Source organism: Ranitomeya imitator, chromosome 3 (assembly GCF_032444005.1).
Source record: "Ranitomeya imitator isolate aRanImi1 chromosome 3, aRanImi1.pri, whole genome shotgun sequence".
Taxonomy (NCBI): domain Eukaryota; kingdom Metazoa; phylum Chordata; class Amphibia; order Anura; family Dendrobatidae; genus Ranitomeya; species Ranitomeya imitator.
Genome location: NC_091284.1, coordinates 676277399 through 676294381, shown reverse-complemented (window position 1 = coordinate 676294381; position 16983 = coordinate 676277399). Strand labels below are relative to the sequence as shown.

Sequence of the window (16983 nt, the reverse complement as noted above, 5' to 3'; positions counted from 1 at the left end):
AAACGTCACTGAGCTCGAGCTGTTTGCCAAGGAAGAATGGGCAAGAATTTCAGTCTCTCGATATACAAAACTGATAGAGACATACCCCAAGCGACTTGCAGCTGTAATCGCAGCAAAAGGTGGCGCAACAAAGTATTAAGTTAAAGGGGCCAAATAATATTACATGCCCCACTTTTCAGTTTTTGAATTTCCACAAAAATGTTAAACAACCAATAAATTTCGTTCAACTTCACAATTGTGTTCCACTTGTTGTTGATTCTTCACCAAACATTTACATTTGGTATCTTTATGTTTGAAGCATGATATGTGGGAAAAGGTTGAAAAGTTCCAGGGGGGCGAATACTTTCGCAAGGCACTGTACATGTTGAAACATCGTACAATAGTTTATTTTACTCACTTATTAATTCCACAGCACTTTACAGACATTATCGGCACTGTCCCCATTGGGGCTCACAATCTACGTTCCATATAAAGTAATGAAATCATGAAAGGTTTGCAGACTCCAATATTTATAAAGTCTATATAGTTGACATATAGAGTGTAACTGGTCGGTCATTAATGATATTCTCCAAATTATTGGATAATAATTTACCCTAATTTTGGAGAGTTTTAGCTAAATAAATTGTAGCTGTAAGCCCTTAGATGTAGCATTTTGGATATAATTGTATGATTTTGTCCAGAACATCACAGTATCATGGCATGTCCAGTATAGTAGGCAATTTCATATGATTTATAAGGAGTCTATGTATGTACGCTACATAGTTAAAAGGACAAGTATTTGTAGACATTCACTATGCAAATGACAGTAATTTCCTTGCTGACACAAAATGAAATGTGTGATTTTTATATAAGGCCTCTCCCATTATGCACATATGCACAAAAATATACATCTCATTTTCGGGAAACATTCAAGTCCAAACAGAACAACCACATACACAGACACTGCAGAAATGCATATAATATAGTTATGTATGCAGATATAAGACGCACTCTAACACATACAATATTCTGCTGCTAACATCTTAATAATAATACCTCCAAAATATAATAAAAATCTGCATCCATCCATCAAATAATATTAATACGTTGTGGCTGGTTAGAGCTTTCGACATGCTATCACTGTGACTTCTTAACTCATTCATTGCGCTTCATGGAAGGAGGTGTGACACGCCGACGTGACCATAGCAATTAGTGCAGCAAATTCACTAAAATCGATCTCTCGATCGTGGTTTGCATCCAAGTCCCTGAAAATGATCTCAAGTGTGTCTGTATCTTGGACTTGCTGTAAAATAAGAGACAAGTAATTTAGTTATCTGAAGCTTGAAAAGACTCTGTCACCAGAATTTTGGTTACCCTATATGAGATTGGCATGAAGTAGGGCCAGAGATCCCAATTTTGCTAATGTATCACTGACTGGGCTGCTTGCTACAGTTTTGATAAAATCACTGTTTTTATCTGCTGCAGATCTAGCTGTTCTCTGAATGCTGAGCTCATTATAACTCCGCCCACACCACTGATTGGCAGCTTTCTATGTACACTGCAAAGGCAGAAAGCTGCCAATGAGTGTGTGGGGGCGGGGTTATACAGAGCTCATGAAAATGGAGGACTACATGGCAGTGTGTCCAAAGTACAGTCCCTTTGACAATACTTTAATCACTAATCTAGTGGAGAAATTTATTACCTGTAAAACATCAACAAATGTGGAGAAATAACTGAGTAGACAACTTAGCTATTTCTGTTGACAACATACAGCTCTGGCAAAAATTAAGAGACCACTGAGAAATGTTCACTTTGCCTGATTTTTCTCTTTATAGGTATATTTTTTAATAAAATGTAAATTGTTTATTTAGTCTACAAACTTCTGACAACGTCTCCGAATTTCCAAGCAATAATTTTTTCATTTTTTTCTGACAAAGAAAAATGGTAAAAATTATTAACCCCTTTACCCCCAAGGGTGGTTTGCACGTTATGGACCGGGTCAATTTTTACAATTCTGACCACTGTCCCTTTATGAGGTTATAACTCTGGAACGCTTCAACGGATCCCGGTGATTCTGACATTGTTTTCTCGTGACATATTGTACTTCATGATAGTGGTAAAATTTCTTTGATATTACCTGCGTTTATTTGTGAAAAAAACGGAAATTTGGCGAAAATTTTGAAAATTTCGCAATTTTCCAACTTTGAATTTTTATGCAATTAAATCACAGAGATATGTCACACAAAATACTTAATAAGTAACATTTCCCACATGTCTACTTTACATCAGCACAATTTTGGAACCAAAAATTTTTTTTTGTTAGGGAGTTATAAGGGTTAAAAGTTGACCAGCAATTTCTCATTTTTACAACACCATTTTATTTTAGGGATCACATCTCATTTGAAGTCATTTTGAAGGGTCTATATGATAGAAAATACCCAAGTGTGACACCATTCTAAAAACTACACCCCTCAAGGTGCTCAAAACCATATTCAAGAAGTTTATTAACCCTTCAGGTGCTTCACAGGAATTTTTGGAATGTTTAAATAAAAATTAACATTTAACTTTTTTTCACAAAAAATTTACTTCAGCTCCAATTTGTTTTATTTTGCCAAGGGTAACAGGAGAAAATGGACCCCAAAAGTTGTTGTACAATTTGTCCTGAGTACGCTGATACCCCATATGTGGGGGTTAACCACAGTTTGTGCGCATGGCAGAGCTCGGAAGGGAAGGAGCGCCATTTGACTTTTCAAAGCAAAGTTGACTGGAATTGAGATGGGACGCCATGTTGCGTTTGGAGAGCCACTGATGTGCCTAAACATTGAAACCCCCCACAAGTGACACCATTTTGGAAAGTAGACCCCCTAAGGAACTTATCTAGAGGTGTGGTGAGCACTTTGACCCACCAAGTGCTTCACAGAAGTTAATAATGCAGAACCGTAAAAATAAAAAATCATTTTTTTTCACAAACATTATCTTTTCGCCCCAAATTTTTTATTTTCCCAATGGTAAGAGAAGAAATTGGACCACAAAAGTTGTGGCACAATTTGTCCTGAGTACGCTGATACCCCATATGTGGGGGTAAACCATTGTTTGGGCGCATGGGAGAGATCGGAAGGGAAGGAGCGCCGTTTGACCTTTCAATGCAAAATTGGCAGGAATTGAGATGAGACGCCATGTTGCGTTTGGAGAGCCACTGATGTGCCTAAACATTGAAACCCCCCACAAGTGACACCATTTTGGAAAGTAGACCCCCTAAGGAACTTATCTAGAGGTGTGGTGAGCACTTTGACCCACCAAGTGCTTCACAGAAGTTTATAATGCAGAACCGTAAAAATAAAAAATCATTTTTTTTTCACAAAAATTATCTTTTCGCCCCCAATTTTTTATTTTCCCAATGGTAAGAGAAGAAATTGGACCACAAAAGTTGTGGCACAATTTGTCCTGAGTACTCTGATACCCCATATGTGGGGGTAAACCATTGTTTGGGCGCATGGGAGAGCTCGGAAGGGAAGGAGCGCCGTTTGACCTTTCAATGCAAAATTGACAGGAATTGAGATTGGACGCCATGTTGCGTTTGGAGAGCCACTGATGTACCTAAACATTGAAACCCCCCACAAGTGACACCATTTTGAAAAGTAGACCCCCTAAGGAACTTATCTAGATGTGTGGTGAGCACTTTGACCCAATAAGAGCTTCACAGAAGTTTATAATGCAGAGCCGTAAAAATAAAACAAAATTTTTTTCCCACAAAAATAATTTTTTAGCCCCCAGTTTTGTATTTTCCTGAGGGTAACAGGAGAAATTGGACCCCAAAAGTTGTTGTGCAATTTGTCCTGAGTGCGCTGATACCCTATATGTGGGGGAGAACCAGCGTTTGGGCGCATGGGAGGGCTCGGAAGGGAAGGAGAGCCATTTGGAATACAGACTTAGATGGAATGGTCTGCAGGCGTCACATTGTGTTTGCGGAGCCCCTAATGTACCTAAACAGTAGAAACCCCCCACAAGTGACCCCATATTGGAAACTAGACCCCCCAAGGAACTTATTTAGATGTGTTGTGAGAACTTTGAGCCCCCAAGTATTTCACTACAGTTTATAACGCAGAGCCGTGAAAATAAAATAAAAAATTTCCCCTCAAAATTATTTTTTAGCCCCCAGTTTTGTATTTTCTCGAGGGTAAAAGGAGAAATTGGACCCCAAAAGTTGTTGTCCAATTTGTCCTGAGTGCGTTGATACCCCATATGTGGGGTGAACCAGCGTTTGGGCGCATGGGAGGGCTCGGAAGGGAAGGAGCGCCATTTGGAATGCAGACTTAAATGGAATGGTCTGCAGGCGTCACATTGCGTTTGCAGAGCCCCTAATATACCTAAACAGTAGAAACCCCCACAAGTGACCCCATGTTGGAAACTAGACCCCCCCACGAACTTATCTAGATGTGTTGTGAGAACTTTGAGCCCCCAAGTGTTTCACTACAGTTTATAACGCAGAGCCGTGAAAATAAAAAATCTCTTTTTTTCCCACAAAAATTATTTTTTAGCCCCCAGTTTTGTATTTTCCCAAGGGTAACAGGAGAAATTGGACCCCAAAAGTTGTTGTCCAATTTGTCCTGAGTACGCTGATACCCCATATGTTGGGGTAAACTCCTGTTTGGGCACACGGGAGAGCTCGGAAGGGAAGGAGCACTGTTTTACTTTTTCAATGCAGAATTGGATGGAATTGAGATCGGTCGCCATGTCGCGTTTGGAGATCCCCCTGATGTGCCTAAATAGTGGAAACCCCCCAATTATAACTGAAACCCTAATCCAAACACACCCCTAACCCTAATCCCAACGGTAACCCTAACCACACCTCTAACCCAGACACACCCCTAATCCTAATCCCAATCGCAAATGTAATCCAAACCCTAACCCTAACTTTAGCCCCAACCCTAACTGTAGCCTTAACCCTAACCCTAGCCCTTACCCTAGCCCTAACCCTAGCCCCAACCCTAACCCTAGCCCTAACCCTAACCCTAACCCTAGTCCCAACCCTAACCCTAGCCCTAACCCTAGCCCTAACCCTAGCCCTAACCCTAGCCCTAACCCTAGCCCTAGCCCTAACCCTAACCCTAGCCCTAACCCTAGCCCTAACCCTAGCCCTAATCCTAGCCCTAACCCTAGCCCTAGCCCTAACCCTAGCCCTAGCCCTAACCCTAACCCTAGCCCTAACCCTAGCCCTAACCCTAGCCCTAACCCTAGCCCTAGCCCTAACCCTAACCCTAACCCTAGCCCTAGCCCTAACCCTAACCCTAGCCCTAACCCTAATGGGAAAATGGAAATAAATACATTTTTTTCATTTACTTTTATAGCGGGTTTTTTAGCGGATTTTTATGATTGGCAGCCGTCACACACTGAAAGACGCTTTTTATTGCAAAAAATATTTTTTGCGTTACCACATTTTGAGAGCTATAATTTTTCCATATTTGAGTCCACAGAGTCATGTGAGGTCTTGTTTTTTGCGGGACGAGTTGACGTTTTTATTGGTAACATTTTCGGGCACGTGACATTTTTTGATCGCTTTTTATTCCGATTTTTGTGAGGCAGAATGACCAAAAACCAGCTATTCATGAATTTCTTTTGGGGGAGGCGTTTATACCGTTCCGCGTTTGGTAAAATTGATAAAGCAGTTTTAATCTTCGGTTCAGTACGATTACAGCGACACCTCATTTGTATCATTTTTTTATGTTTTGGCGCTTTTATACGATAAAAACTATTTTATAGAAAAAAATAATTATTTTTGCATCGCTTTATTCTGAGGACTATAACTTTTTTATTTTTTTGCTGTTGTCGCTGTATGGTGGCTCGTTTTTTGCGGGACAAGATGACGCTTTCAGCGGTACCATGGTTATTTATATCCGTCTTTTTGATCGCGTGTTATTCCACTTTATGTTTGGCGGTATGATAATAAAGCGTTGTTTTTTGCCTCGTTTTTTTTTTTTTTTTCTTACGGTGTTTACTGAAGGGGTTAACTAGTGGGCCAGTTTTATAGGTCGGGTCGTTACGGACGCGGAGATACTAAATATGTGTACTTTTATTGTTTTGTTTTTTTTATTTAGATAAAGAAATGTATTTATGGGAATAATATTTTTTTTTCTTTTTCATTATTTAGGTTTTTTTTTTTTTTTTTTTTTTTTACACACTTGGAAATTTTTTTTTTTACTTTTTTACTTTGCCCCAGGGGGGGACAATACAGATCGGTGATCTGCCAGTTTGCACAGCACTCTGACAGATCACCGATCTGTCTGAGAGCAGTGCAGCGTTACCAAGTGCCTGCTCTGAGCAGGCACTTGGTAAGCCACCTCCCTCCCTGCAGGACCCGGATCCGCGGCCATTTTGGATCCGGGACTTACTGCAGGGAGGGAGGTAGGAGACCCCCGGAGCAACGCGATCACATCGCGTTGCTGCGGGGGTCTCAGGGAAGCCCGCAGGGAGCCCCCTCCCTGCGCGATGCTTCCCTGCACCGCCGGCACATCGCGATCATCTTTGATCGCGGTGTGCCGGGGGTTAATGTGCCGGGGGCGGTCCGTGACCGCTCCTGGCACATAGTGCCGGATGTCAGCTGCGATAAGCAGCTGACACCCGGCCGCGATCGGCGGCGCTCCCCCCGTGAGCGCGGCCGATCGCGCTGGACGTAATATTCCGTCCTTGGGAATTAAGGCCCACCCCACATGGACGGAATATTACGTCCAATGGCAGAAAGGGGTTAAAAAAACAGTGCTTTCAGATGTCAAATAAGGCAAAGAAAACAAGTTCATAATCATTTAGAAACAATAATACTAATGTTTTATCTCAGGAAGAGTTCAGAAATCAATATTTTGTGGAATAACCCTGATTTTTAATCAGTTTTCATGCGTCTTGGCATGCTTTCCACCAGTCTTTCACACTGCTTTTGGCACAAAAATGTAAGCAGTTCTTCTTTGTTTGATGGCTTGTGACTATCCATCATCCTATTGATTACAATACAGAGGTTTTCTATGGGGTTCAGATCTGTAGATTGGGCTGCCCATGACAGGGATTTGATGTGGTGGCCTCTTAATTTTTGCCAGAGCTGTAGATGTTGTACATGACTCCATTTAAACTTCTTCTACAGCGATTGTTCTAATGATCGGTGGGGGTCTCAGAGGTAGGATCCCCAGTAATCCTACATTTATCATGTACAACCCTTGGCAAAAATTATGCAATCACCGGCCTTGGAGAATGTTCATTCAGTTTAATTTTGTAGAAAAAAAGCAGATCACAGACATGGCACAAAACTAAAGTCATTTCAAATGGCAACTTTCTGGCTTTAAGAAACACTAAAAGAAATCAAGAACAAAAAATGTGGTAATCAGTAATGGTAACTTTTTTTAATCAAGCATAGGGGAAAAATTATGGAATCACTCAATTCCAGGCACATTTAAGGGAGTTGAAAGGCACCCAAGTATCACATCAGACCATTTGAAACTATTTAAATCAGCGTGGTCTGTGTGCTAAATGATCTGCAAGGGTACCTGAATACACCACCATCGTCTTGCATTGGCTAGGGAGCATCTACGCTGGACGAGGGACCAGTGGGCCTCATTGCTGTTCACTGATGAAATTCAGTTCACGCTGAGCAGAAATGATGGCCGCCAACAATGATGGAAATGTCAAAGAGAGCGCTATGCATCAGTGCTGTTACCAGAAGAACCTTTGATGGTGGTAGTGCTACAGTGTGGGCAGGTGTCAATACAGAACTGCCCTGCACTTTGTGACAAGGCCCTACTACTTGAATAGCATCATTAATCCAGTCACGCCTCTGCATAAACAACACAGGCCCAATTTCATCTTCATGGACAACAATAATTTTGGACAGAGTATCTCAAGTGGAGTAGCTGGCACTTTTTCCAGACCTAAATCCTATAGAAAACCTATGGGATCAGCTGAATCACTGTGTAAAGGCCTGTAACCTGAGGGCCACCCTTCAGGAAGAGTGGGATGCCATTCCTCAGCAGACAATAAATTGACTTGTGAACAGCATGAAATGTCGTTGTCAAGCTGTAATTGATTCTCAAGGCCACATGACTAGTTATTGTGACATTTGGGGGGTAACACCCTATAGGAGGGAGAAAGAGAATGTAACTCTAATGCCGGCGTCCCTACGTGTTCCCCCTTCCTCCTCACAGCAGGGATGCCGACATTCCACCCACCCTGCGCGGCAGTGTCCTAGTTTCCTGCCATAGTTCTCCTGGGAATGTGCAAGCCACACATGTCTCTCAGCATTGCACCTAGTACGTGTGCTTCTCAATTCTTAAAAAGGCAACAAGTACATTTTGGAAATGCCCCCAGCCAATAGCTGGGAGGCATCAAGTATATAAGGCATGCTCCCCACTAGTCAGGTCCCTGAGCAACGTTCTCCATTTAGTAGTGTTATGCAACTAGTGAGTTTCCAGGTCCCTGTATCCTGTGTTGTATGAGTCTGAACATTTTACTATATCTCATGTTGTGCAATCCAGATCCCTTTAACCTCTTTGGCGGTACCTGAGCCTCGAAGCCTCACCTTCCTGACACCGCTCCAGCGGTATGTAAATCCTAACACTGCACCTGCAGTATCTGAACCCTGTAGCCGCACCTGGGTTAACTGAATCCTGACATTGCTCCAGTGGTGATAAATCCTAACACTGCACCTGCAGTCCGTGAGCCTGACACCGTTCCTGCGGTACTTGAACCCTGACACTGTATCTACAGTACCAGAGCCTGACACTGCTCCTGTATTACCTGAACCCTGCAGCTGCACAGGCGGTACCTAAGCCTGAAGCCGCATCATACCTGAACCTGAAGCACCTCCTATGGTATCTGAAACTGTAACCATTACGGCAGTAGTAGAACCTGTAACAGTATCTGTAATGGTTAGCGTTCCAGAGTCTGTACTGTTGTAGCCTGTTCAAGTATCCGAATCCAGTTCTGCCTGTGACTCCGAGTCTGCGTCTGTTCTGCTCGGTTACCCAGAACCCGTGTAGTCTGAACTTTGTCCAAATCCTGTCCTTCCAGAGATTCCGAGCTCGTTTCTGTGCTAATGACCCCCGATGTCAGCTGCTGCAGTACCTGTGACTTCCTAAGAGTGGTACCTGGAGGCTACCTGCAGCTCAAGTCTAACTCCACCATCAGGAACTCAAGTGAAAACCAGGTAACTGCTTGGGTACGCCCCTCCTAGGTGAGCCCAGCTTGTGTCACAGTGGGTCCATGATCCATGTGTGTGACAGACAGAGAGAGAGAGGAGAATAAGAACTTACACTCTACAGAAGAGGGAGACTTACCCAGTGGCACTGGAGACTGAAAACAACTCTGCCATACTAACTGTGCTACAATGGGAACTGCTAATGTGTGATAGAACAAGTACTGACCACCGCTGTATGAGGTATGATAATTTGTCGGATGTTATAGCTGCAGGGCAATATGGGGAAGCTGGTGTGGCAATGCAAAATTAAATTAGCTAACTCTCTGATGCTTCAATAGGGTGGGAAATGATGCAGAACAAATTTTTTGCAAACAACAAATCTGATCTTAAAGTGTTTGAATTCGCATGAAAGTATGAATTTCAGGAAATTCAACTCGAACTCCACGGCCTGATCTGCTCATCTTTAGTTGCAAACTTAAAGAGAATCTGTCAGGGTTTTGCTATCTCATTTGAGAACATCATGATGAAGAGAAAGAGAAGCTGAATCCAACTATGTATCACTGAGATTACTGGGTGCAGCCGTTCTGATATAATCAGAGCTTTTAGATCTAGACTGGAGCAGAGCTGAGAAAGCTAACCCCACCCACACCAGGCTCTATATACACTGTGTATAGACAGTGAGCTGATTATCACAGGAGGGGGTTGCTGGACTAATCCAGCAATGTCAATCTTTTAGTGATAATTCCTTCACAGTTAGCAAACGGCATGCACACTGACAAGTGATACATCTATGAATTCTGTGCTTCAGCCTCTATCTCCTGCTGTGTTCAGATTATATAGCAAAAACCTGCTGACAGATTCCCTTTATTTCATGTGAATTAATAGACATGTATAATGTCATCCATTAGCTGAATATATCAGGTCCACCAAGAAAACAAATCTTATAGCAGTTAGGCAGTTGCACATTCTGTTTGTCTTTTCCTTTTAAAGTATTAGACAAATGGAGTTCATGTGCTAAAAGGATCAATTACAAAACTTATGTGGAAGGATTGCGTTAATTATTATGGGGTCTGTCTTTGTTCTATTTTGTATTGTTTTTTTAGAGAACTTTTAGTTCAATTCCAAAAACTGAAACAAAACAGAACCCACACATGGGCCCTCTGCTCAGTTTACAGCAGTAATGATACAGATCCGTTTTGCACATGTGGTCCCTCGGCTTCCGTTTGCAAAGGATCCATTTTCCATATGAATTCTGCTTGTTTCTCTAAATTGAACTGAAAAACAGAAATGTAAACTAAGCCCTACCGTGGTGGGAACAATTTCATCGAGAACTGACTGTTTTGGTAATAGAGTTACTTACAGCCAAAGCTAACAGACAATTCTCTATACTCCTCCTCCTAGACCTGTCCTCTGCCTTCGACACAGTTGACCACTGCCTCCTACTACAGATCCTCTCCTCCTTTGGGGTCAAAGACCTTGCCCTATCTTGGATTTCCTCATACCTTTACAACCGCACATTTAGCGTTTCCTACTCCCATACTACCTCTTCATCTCGACCCCTCTCTGTTGGAGTCCCCAAGGCTCTGTCCTAGGACCCTTACTCTTCTCAATCTATACATGCAGCCTGGGACAACTCATAAGGTCCTATGGCTTCCAGTACCATCTATATGCTGATGACACTCAGATCTACCTCTCTGGCCCAGATGTCACCTCTCTGCTCTCCAGAATCCCAGAGTGTCTATCAGCCATATCCTCCTTCTTCTACTCTTGCTTCCTCAAGCTCAATGTGGACAAATCTGAACTCATTATCTTTCCTCCATCACCCATATCTTCCCTACCTGATCGATCTATCAAAATAAATGAAATCACACTTTCCCCTGTCCCCAAAATCCGCTGCCTTGGAGTAACTCTTGACTCTGCCCTGTCCTTCAAACTGTACATCCAAGCTCTCGCCACCTCCTGTTGCCTCCAGCTCAAAAATATTTCCAGAATCCGTCCTTTCTTCAACCCACACTCTACCAAAATGCTCGTGCATGCCCTAATCATCTCCCGCCTCGACTTCTGCAACATACTCCTCTGTGGCCTACCTTCTAACACTCTCACACCCCTACAGTCCATCCTTAACTCTGCTGCCCGACTAATTAATCTCTCTCCTTGCTACACTCCTGCTTCACCTCTTTGCAAATCCCTTCACTGGCTCCCAATTTCACAGCGTATCCAGTTTAAATTACTAACACTGACCTACAAAGCCATCCATAACTTTTCTCCTCCGTATATTTCCACACTAATCTCTCAATATCTTCCCTCACGTAATCTCCGGTCCTCCCAAGACCTCCTCCTCTCCTCCATGCTTATTCGTTCCTCCTCCAATCGCCTCCAAGACTTCTCCCGAATATCACCCATCCTCTGGAATTCAGTGCCCCAACACATCCGGTTATCCACTACTTTTGGATCCTTCAAAAGAAACCTGAAAACCCATCTCTTCAAGGAAGCTTACAGCCTGTAAAGACCACACGGCCACCTCAACACCATTGGAGCTACTGCAACCCTCGACCTCCTGTCTCCTTCCCCATAATCCTGTAGAATGTAAGCCCGCAAGGGCAGGGTCCTCTTCCCTCTCTACCAGTCTGTCATTGTTAGTTTTGCTTACTGTAAGTGATATTTGTATTTTGATATAACCCAATCTCATGTCCAGCACCATGGAAATAATGGTGCTATATAAATAAATAATAATAATAATAATGTATGTAAAGCGCTATGGAATATGATAGCGCTATATAAGCAATGCATAATATATATATATATATATATATATATATATATACAGTATATGCATATATATTTATATATATATATATATATATATATATATATAATTATCTGAGGGGTACTTCTGTCTTCTGTCGGCAACTTCCGTAACGGAAATCCCGCGTCGTTGATTGGTCTCGCCAGCTGCCTGTTATGGCTGCCACGATCAATCAGCGATGGGCACAGTCCGATTAGTCCCTCCCCTACAGTCAGTGCCCGGCGCCTGCTCCGTAATCCCCTCCAGTCACCGCTCACACAGGGTTAATGCCAGCGTTAACGGGCCACAGGTACCGCACTCCGTTACCGCTGCTATTAACCCTGTGTGTCCCCAACTTTTTTACTATTGATGCTGCCTATGCAGCATCAATAGTAAAAAGATGTAATGTTAAAAATAATTTTTAAAAAACCCTGCTATTCTCACCTTCCGTTGTCCGACGATGCGCTCGCGCCGGCCGCCATCTTCCGTTCCCAGAGATACATTGTGAAATTACTCAGAAGACTTAGCGGTCTCGCGAGACCGCTAAGTCATCTGGGTAATTTCACAATGCATCCTGGGAACGGAAGATGGCGGCAGCCGCACGCGCAACGCCAGAGTTTTGCTGGATCCCAGGGGGTGAGTATATAACTATTTTTTATTTTAATTATTTTTTTAACAGGGATATGGTGCCCACACTGCTAAATACTGCGTGGGCTGTGTTAGATACCGCGTGGCTGCTATATACTACATGGGCAGTGTTATATACTCCGTGGACTGTGCGATATACTATGTGCCCTGTGTTGTATGTTACGTGGGCTGTGTTATATACTGCGTCGCCTGTGTTATATACTGTGTGGCTCCTATATACTTCGTGGGCTGTGTTATATAGTACGTGGGCTGTGTTATATAGTACGTGGGCTGTGTTATATACTCCGTGGGCTGTGCGACATACTGCGTGGGCTGTGCTGAATACTACGTGCCCTGTATTATATACTGCGTGGCCTGTGATATATAGTATGTGGGCTGTGTTATATACTGTTTGGGCTGTGTTATATACTGCGTGGCCACTGTTATATACTGCGTGGCTTGTATTAACGCATCGGGTATTCTACAATATGTATGTATGTATATAGCAGCCACATAGTATATAGCACAGGCCACGTAGTATTTGCTATATACTACGTGGCCTCTGCTATATACTATGTGGCTGCTATATACATACATACATATTATAGAATACCCGATGCGTTAGAATCGGGCCACCATCTAGTAATAAAAATAATCATCTGCGGCCTGATTGTGTATTGCTCACCTTCACAAATGTTGACATCTGCTTGTTAATCAGCTCTTTGAGATTTTTTCTCTTGAGCTTGCACTGGTTATTAGAAAAGGAATGGAAGATCCGGATGATGTTCACCATGGAGCACTCCAGCTCTGTCAGCTCTTGTCTAATGGGAGAAAGATAATGATTTCAGGCCAATGCAAGTGATAAATGTGACTCCATCACACCACAAGCTGCAAGTGAATAAAAGGTCATTTTAGTCCAATGTGATTGGAGGCAAACGAGTGTACCAAGGCATCAATGTAGTTGGTATGAGAATAAAATATCAAAAATAAATTAACATATGTACTTACATTTCTGTTTATATCTTTTTTTTACCTTTTGTTCTTTTACTAGAGCAACATAAGTGCAATGAATATATGAAAGAGTTTTGGCTTGTGTAAAATCGTAGTTCAAATACATAATAGAAAGGGATAGTGAGTACATAGAAATTGCAGGAGGTTACAAACATAGCACTACTTCATATTTATGTAATAAAATAATGTTAACAATAGCTACTAAAGTCATCCATGTAAGGATATAGTCAAACATTAAGAAACTTGCCTTATCCTTATGTAACCTGCATGTTAACATTTCTAGTCTAGTTATACAGACAAAACACACTAATAAATTACTCTATGTTATGTTATTAAAGTTAGCTTGGTTGAAGAGGATAAACGTGTTAGACAAAGAGAAGGTAAGAATAACCATTAATGATGTCAGTGAATCGAAAAGATAGCCAGAAAAAAATAAAATTTACTAAAGAAGAATTCACATTTTGTCATTTGAAGTTATATTATTTTGGTTACAATATTTTATATATATGTATATATATGTGCTAAAGTCACAGTTTCATAGCTCTTACAGTAAAGGAGGTCACCTACCGAGACCCTTTCTCCCTCCAGCAAAAGAGGGTCCTCGCACAGTAAGCAGCGCTTTCCATAATTTTCTTATGTCATTTACATTTTTGTATACTCGTATGAATTATGAATGCATTTATCCCTTCAGACATCTATTCTTAAAACTAAATAAATGTAATTCTTTTTAATCTTTCCTAAAAACTGATGTCTTCCAGTACGTGTTTTTTTTCATGAATGATGCCCTCAACTGCTGATGTTCAACAACTCAATCAATCTGTTTTTCCATTAGTGAAGGGTTTTTTGTACCCCAAGGACATGTATATACAGAAAATGAATATTCAGGCACATTAACATATGTATACTTAAGCCACAAAATAAAGCAGGTTTTACCTATTGACTTTCATATTGATCAACGTTCTTCTAGCTATAATTCAGCGATCAGATTTATAGAGGTTATGATAAGTAGAAAATAGCCAAAAAACTGCATCTGAGATCTGCTATTACTGAAAGCAAGTGATAGGCATAATATGAAATTAATTGTATCCTTTAAAAGTTCAAATAATAATAATAATATCAAGAATTAATTATTACCCATCTGGTAAATTAGGAAAACTTGAAGAACATGTGCTTTCTGGCTTCAGCGAATCCATACTTGGAGCTGGTCTGCGGACTCGTCCCTGTGCTCACCACACCTTGCACTGAGCGCATTGCTCACCCTCACTGCCCTTTATGCACTTTTTGGATAATCAATAAAAGCACTTAACTGTAATTCTTTCCTGTCCATAAACAGACGGCAGGATCTAAGTGCATAATGGAGGGCTAATGCAAATACACATTTTTTATTACAGTTAATGCATTTTTTTATATGGTAGAAACTTACTCTCTGAAGCATGTAGATATGAGCTAGGTGGTCAGGACTAGCCCTCAGTTACATGTCCGATGGTTGGGCGATTATAAACCTGTTAGCTCTTGTTCATGTCCCACCAATGAAACAACAATTCAACATATTATCACTTGTCGTTTAATAGTTTCTCTTATATGGACATAAAATTCCTAATTCTTATCAGTACATCTCCTCAGGTAAAAGGGATATGCTGCCATCACTGACGAAACTGTGTGGTGACGAACAATTATTTATCTGCACTTATTGTCTTCTCGGGCTTGGGGGATTTCGCTTCCAGTCACCTGCTCCCGGTCACGTGTTCTTGCGTGGGCGGGTCCGAGTGACGCAGACTTCCTCCTTGCTCTGATGCCCTCGGTGTTGTCCTGGCTCCGGATGAGCTCCGACGGCGCATGCGCTGCTTTGTGGTTTGCTTTTTGTTACAAACATGGCAATTGGCTCTTGTGCCCTATAAATTATTCACCATATCCCATGATGCCATACCCCCCGGAAGAAGGCACGTGGCTGAAACGCGCGTTGGGGTGGGTGGCATCGTGGTCCCTCAGGTAATTATATCCTTTATTACTATTATGGATCATGCTCTCTTGTTACCTATAGGTTTTCCTTTGGCAACCTTGTGATGAGATTTTATGGTGCTCCTGCATCTTTTACATTTGGTATATATATTTATATCCCTATGAATTGTCTGCACAATGCACTGGCACTTTTGGAGCTGACTATCTGGTTACTAAATACTAAATATTGATTGCCTGTTGGGTACTGCTTTGCCACCTTTTTTTGGTGAGTCCTTTGTTATCTCCCTGTGATCTCTATTGTCTTACTACCGGTTATGTTATTTTTGAGTTAATAAAATTGTTACTTTTATATTAATTTGGTTCTTTTGGTGCTTTTGTTCTTTATTGTTTACCCCACTTATTGTCGATGGTAGTTTTGTGTAAATGGATAAAAATTCACACCAACATCAATTGTTTACACTCCTCAACATTGAAATTGGAACACCAATAAGAAAAAGTTGTGGTATTTATGAAAAATGCAGGATGGATAGACATATTAATAATATGCAAATGATAAAAAAATAGAAACAAAGTTTTAAAAAAATCTCATGCAGAACTACACAGATTTACACTCCTTGGCTGCTATCAATGAAGTTATCAATGATCTGAGGACCATTCTGTTACATTGGATGCACGTGTACATGGAAATCACCATGGCAGGGCAGCTATCTTTGGAAATAGCAACCAATAAAGTCTCAGTTGTGCTCGGTGGGAGACAAATCTGGATATAAGGAAGGTCATAGTAGCACATTTGGGACAAGGAGACTTCACAGTAACATGAGCAACATGTGGCCTGGCACTTTGGAGAAATGGCCATACCACTCTTTCTACCAAATCAAAGAAAGACTTAGCTGTTAGTGTACCTGGAATGAAAAACAGAAGGGTCCAGCTACTGTACATTATGCCACCCCACATGATATTCCCTGGAGTAGGACCGGTGTGACGTTCCTCGGTAAGGCCTCCTCATGATGTTGCCCACACAAACATTGACTTTTTTTATTCTACTGGTTGTTATGGAAATGAGGACACCAAATACGTGTCTTATTGGGGGTGTTTGCTTTTTATTAGATTAAAAGACATGATTTGGATTTGTTTTTACATATGCAATAGTGAAGAGATGTGGTTACTAGTGGTTATCTGATGTCTTGGGGGACACTGCGTGGATGACATAGGACACATCATCCACATTAAGTAGGAAAGGAGGACAGCGTTTGCAACCAGAGATGAGTCGCCAGATCAAGACTGGAGACAGGCATCAGAACAGTATGCACCATACGAGGGCATTATAAAAGTTAATCTACTAATTGGAAAGTGGCACCTCCAATAGGATGTGAAAAGGTAGTGTAGTGATGAGATGTGGTTAAAGAGATTGTCTGGCGTCCTTCATTTCCACATTGTGAAGTGGGTG

At 41.6% G+C, this 16983-nt stretch overlaps 1 protein-coding gene across 1 annotated transcript; it reads right to left on the bottom strand.

Moving 5' to 3' along the window:
* Positions 1-326: 326 nt before the first annotated feature.
* On the bottom strand, positions 327-15511 carry LOC138670747 (protein S100-B-like). The gene is made up of 3 exons (XM_069758368.1): positions 14712-15511; positions 13252-13387; positions 327-1282 (listed from the first exon to the last, which is right to left on the bottom strand). The coding sequence occupies exons 1-3, from the start codon at positions 14768-14770 to the stop codon at positions 1139-1141; spliced, it is 339 nt and encodes a 112-aa protein (XP_069614469.1). The 5' UTR covers positions 14771-15511; the 3' UTR covers positions 327-1138.
* Positions 15512-16983: the final 1472 nt, after the last annotated feature.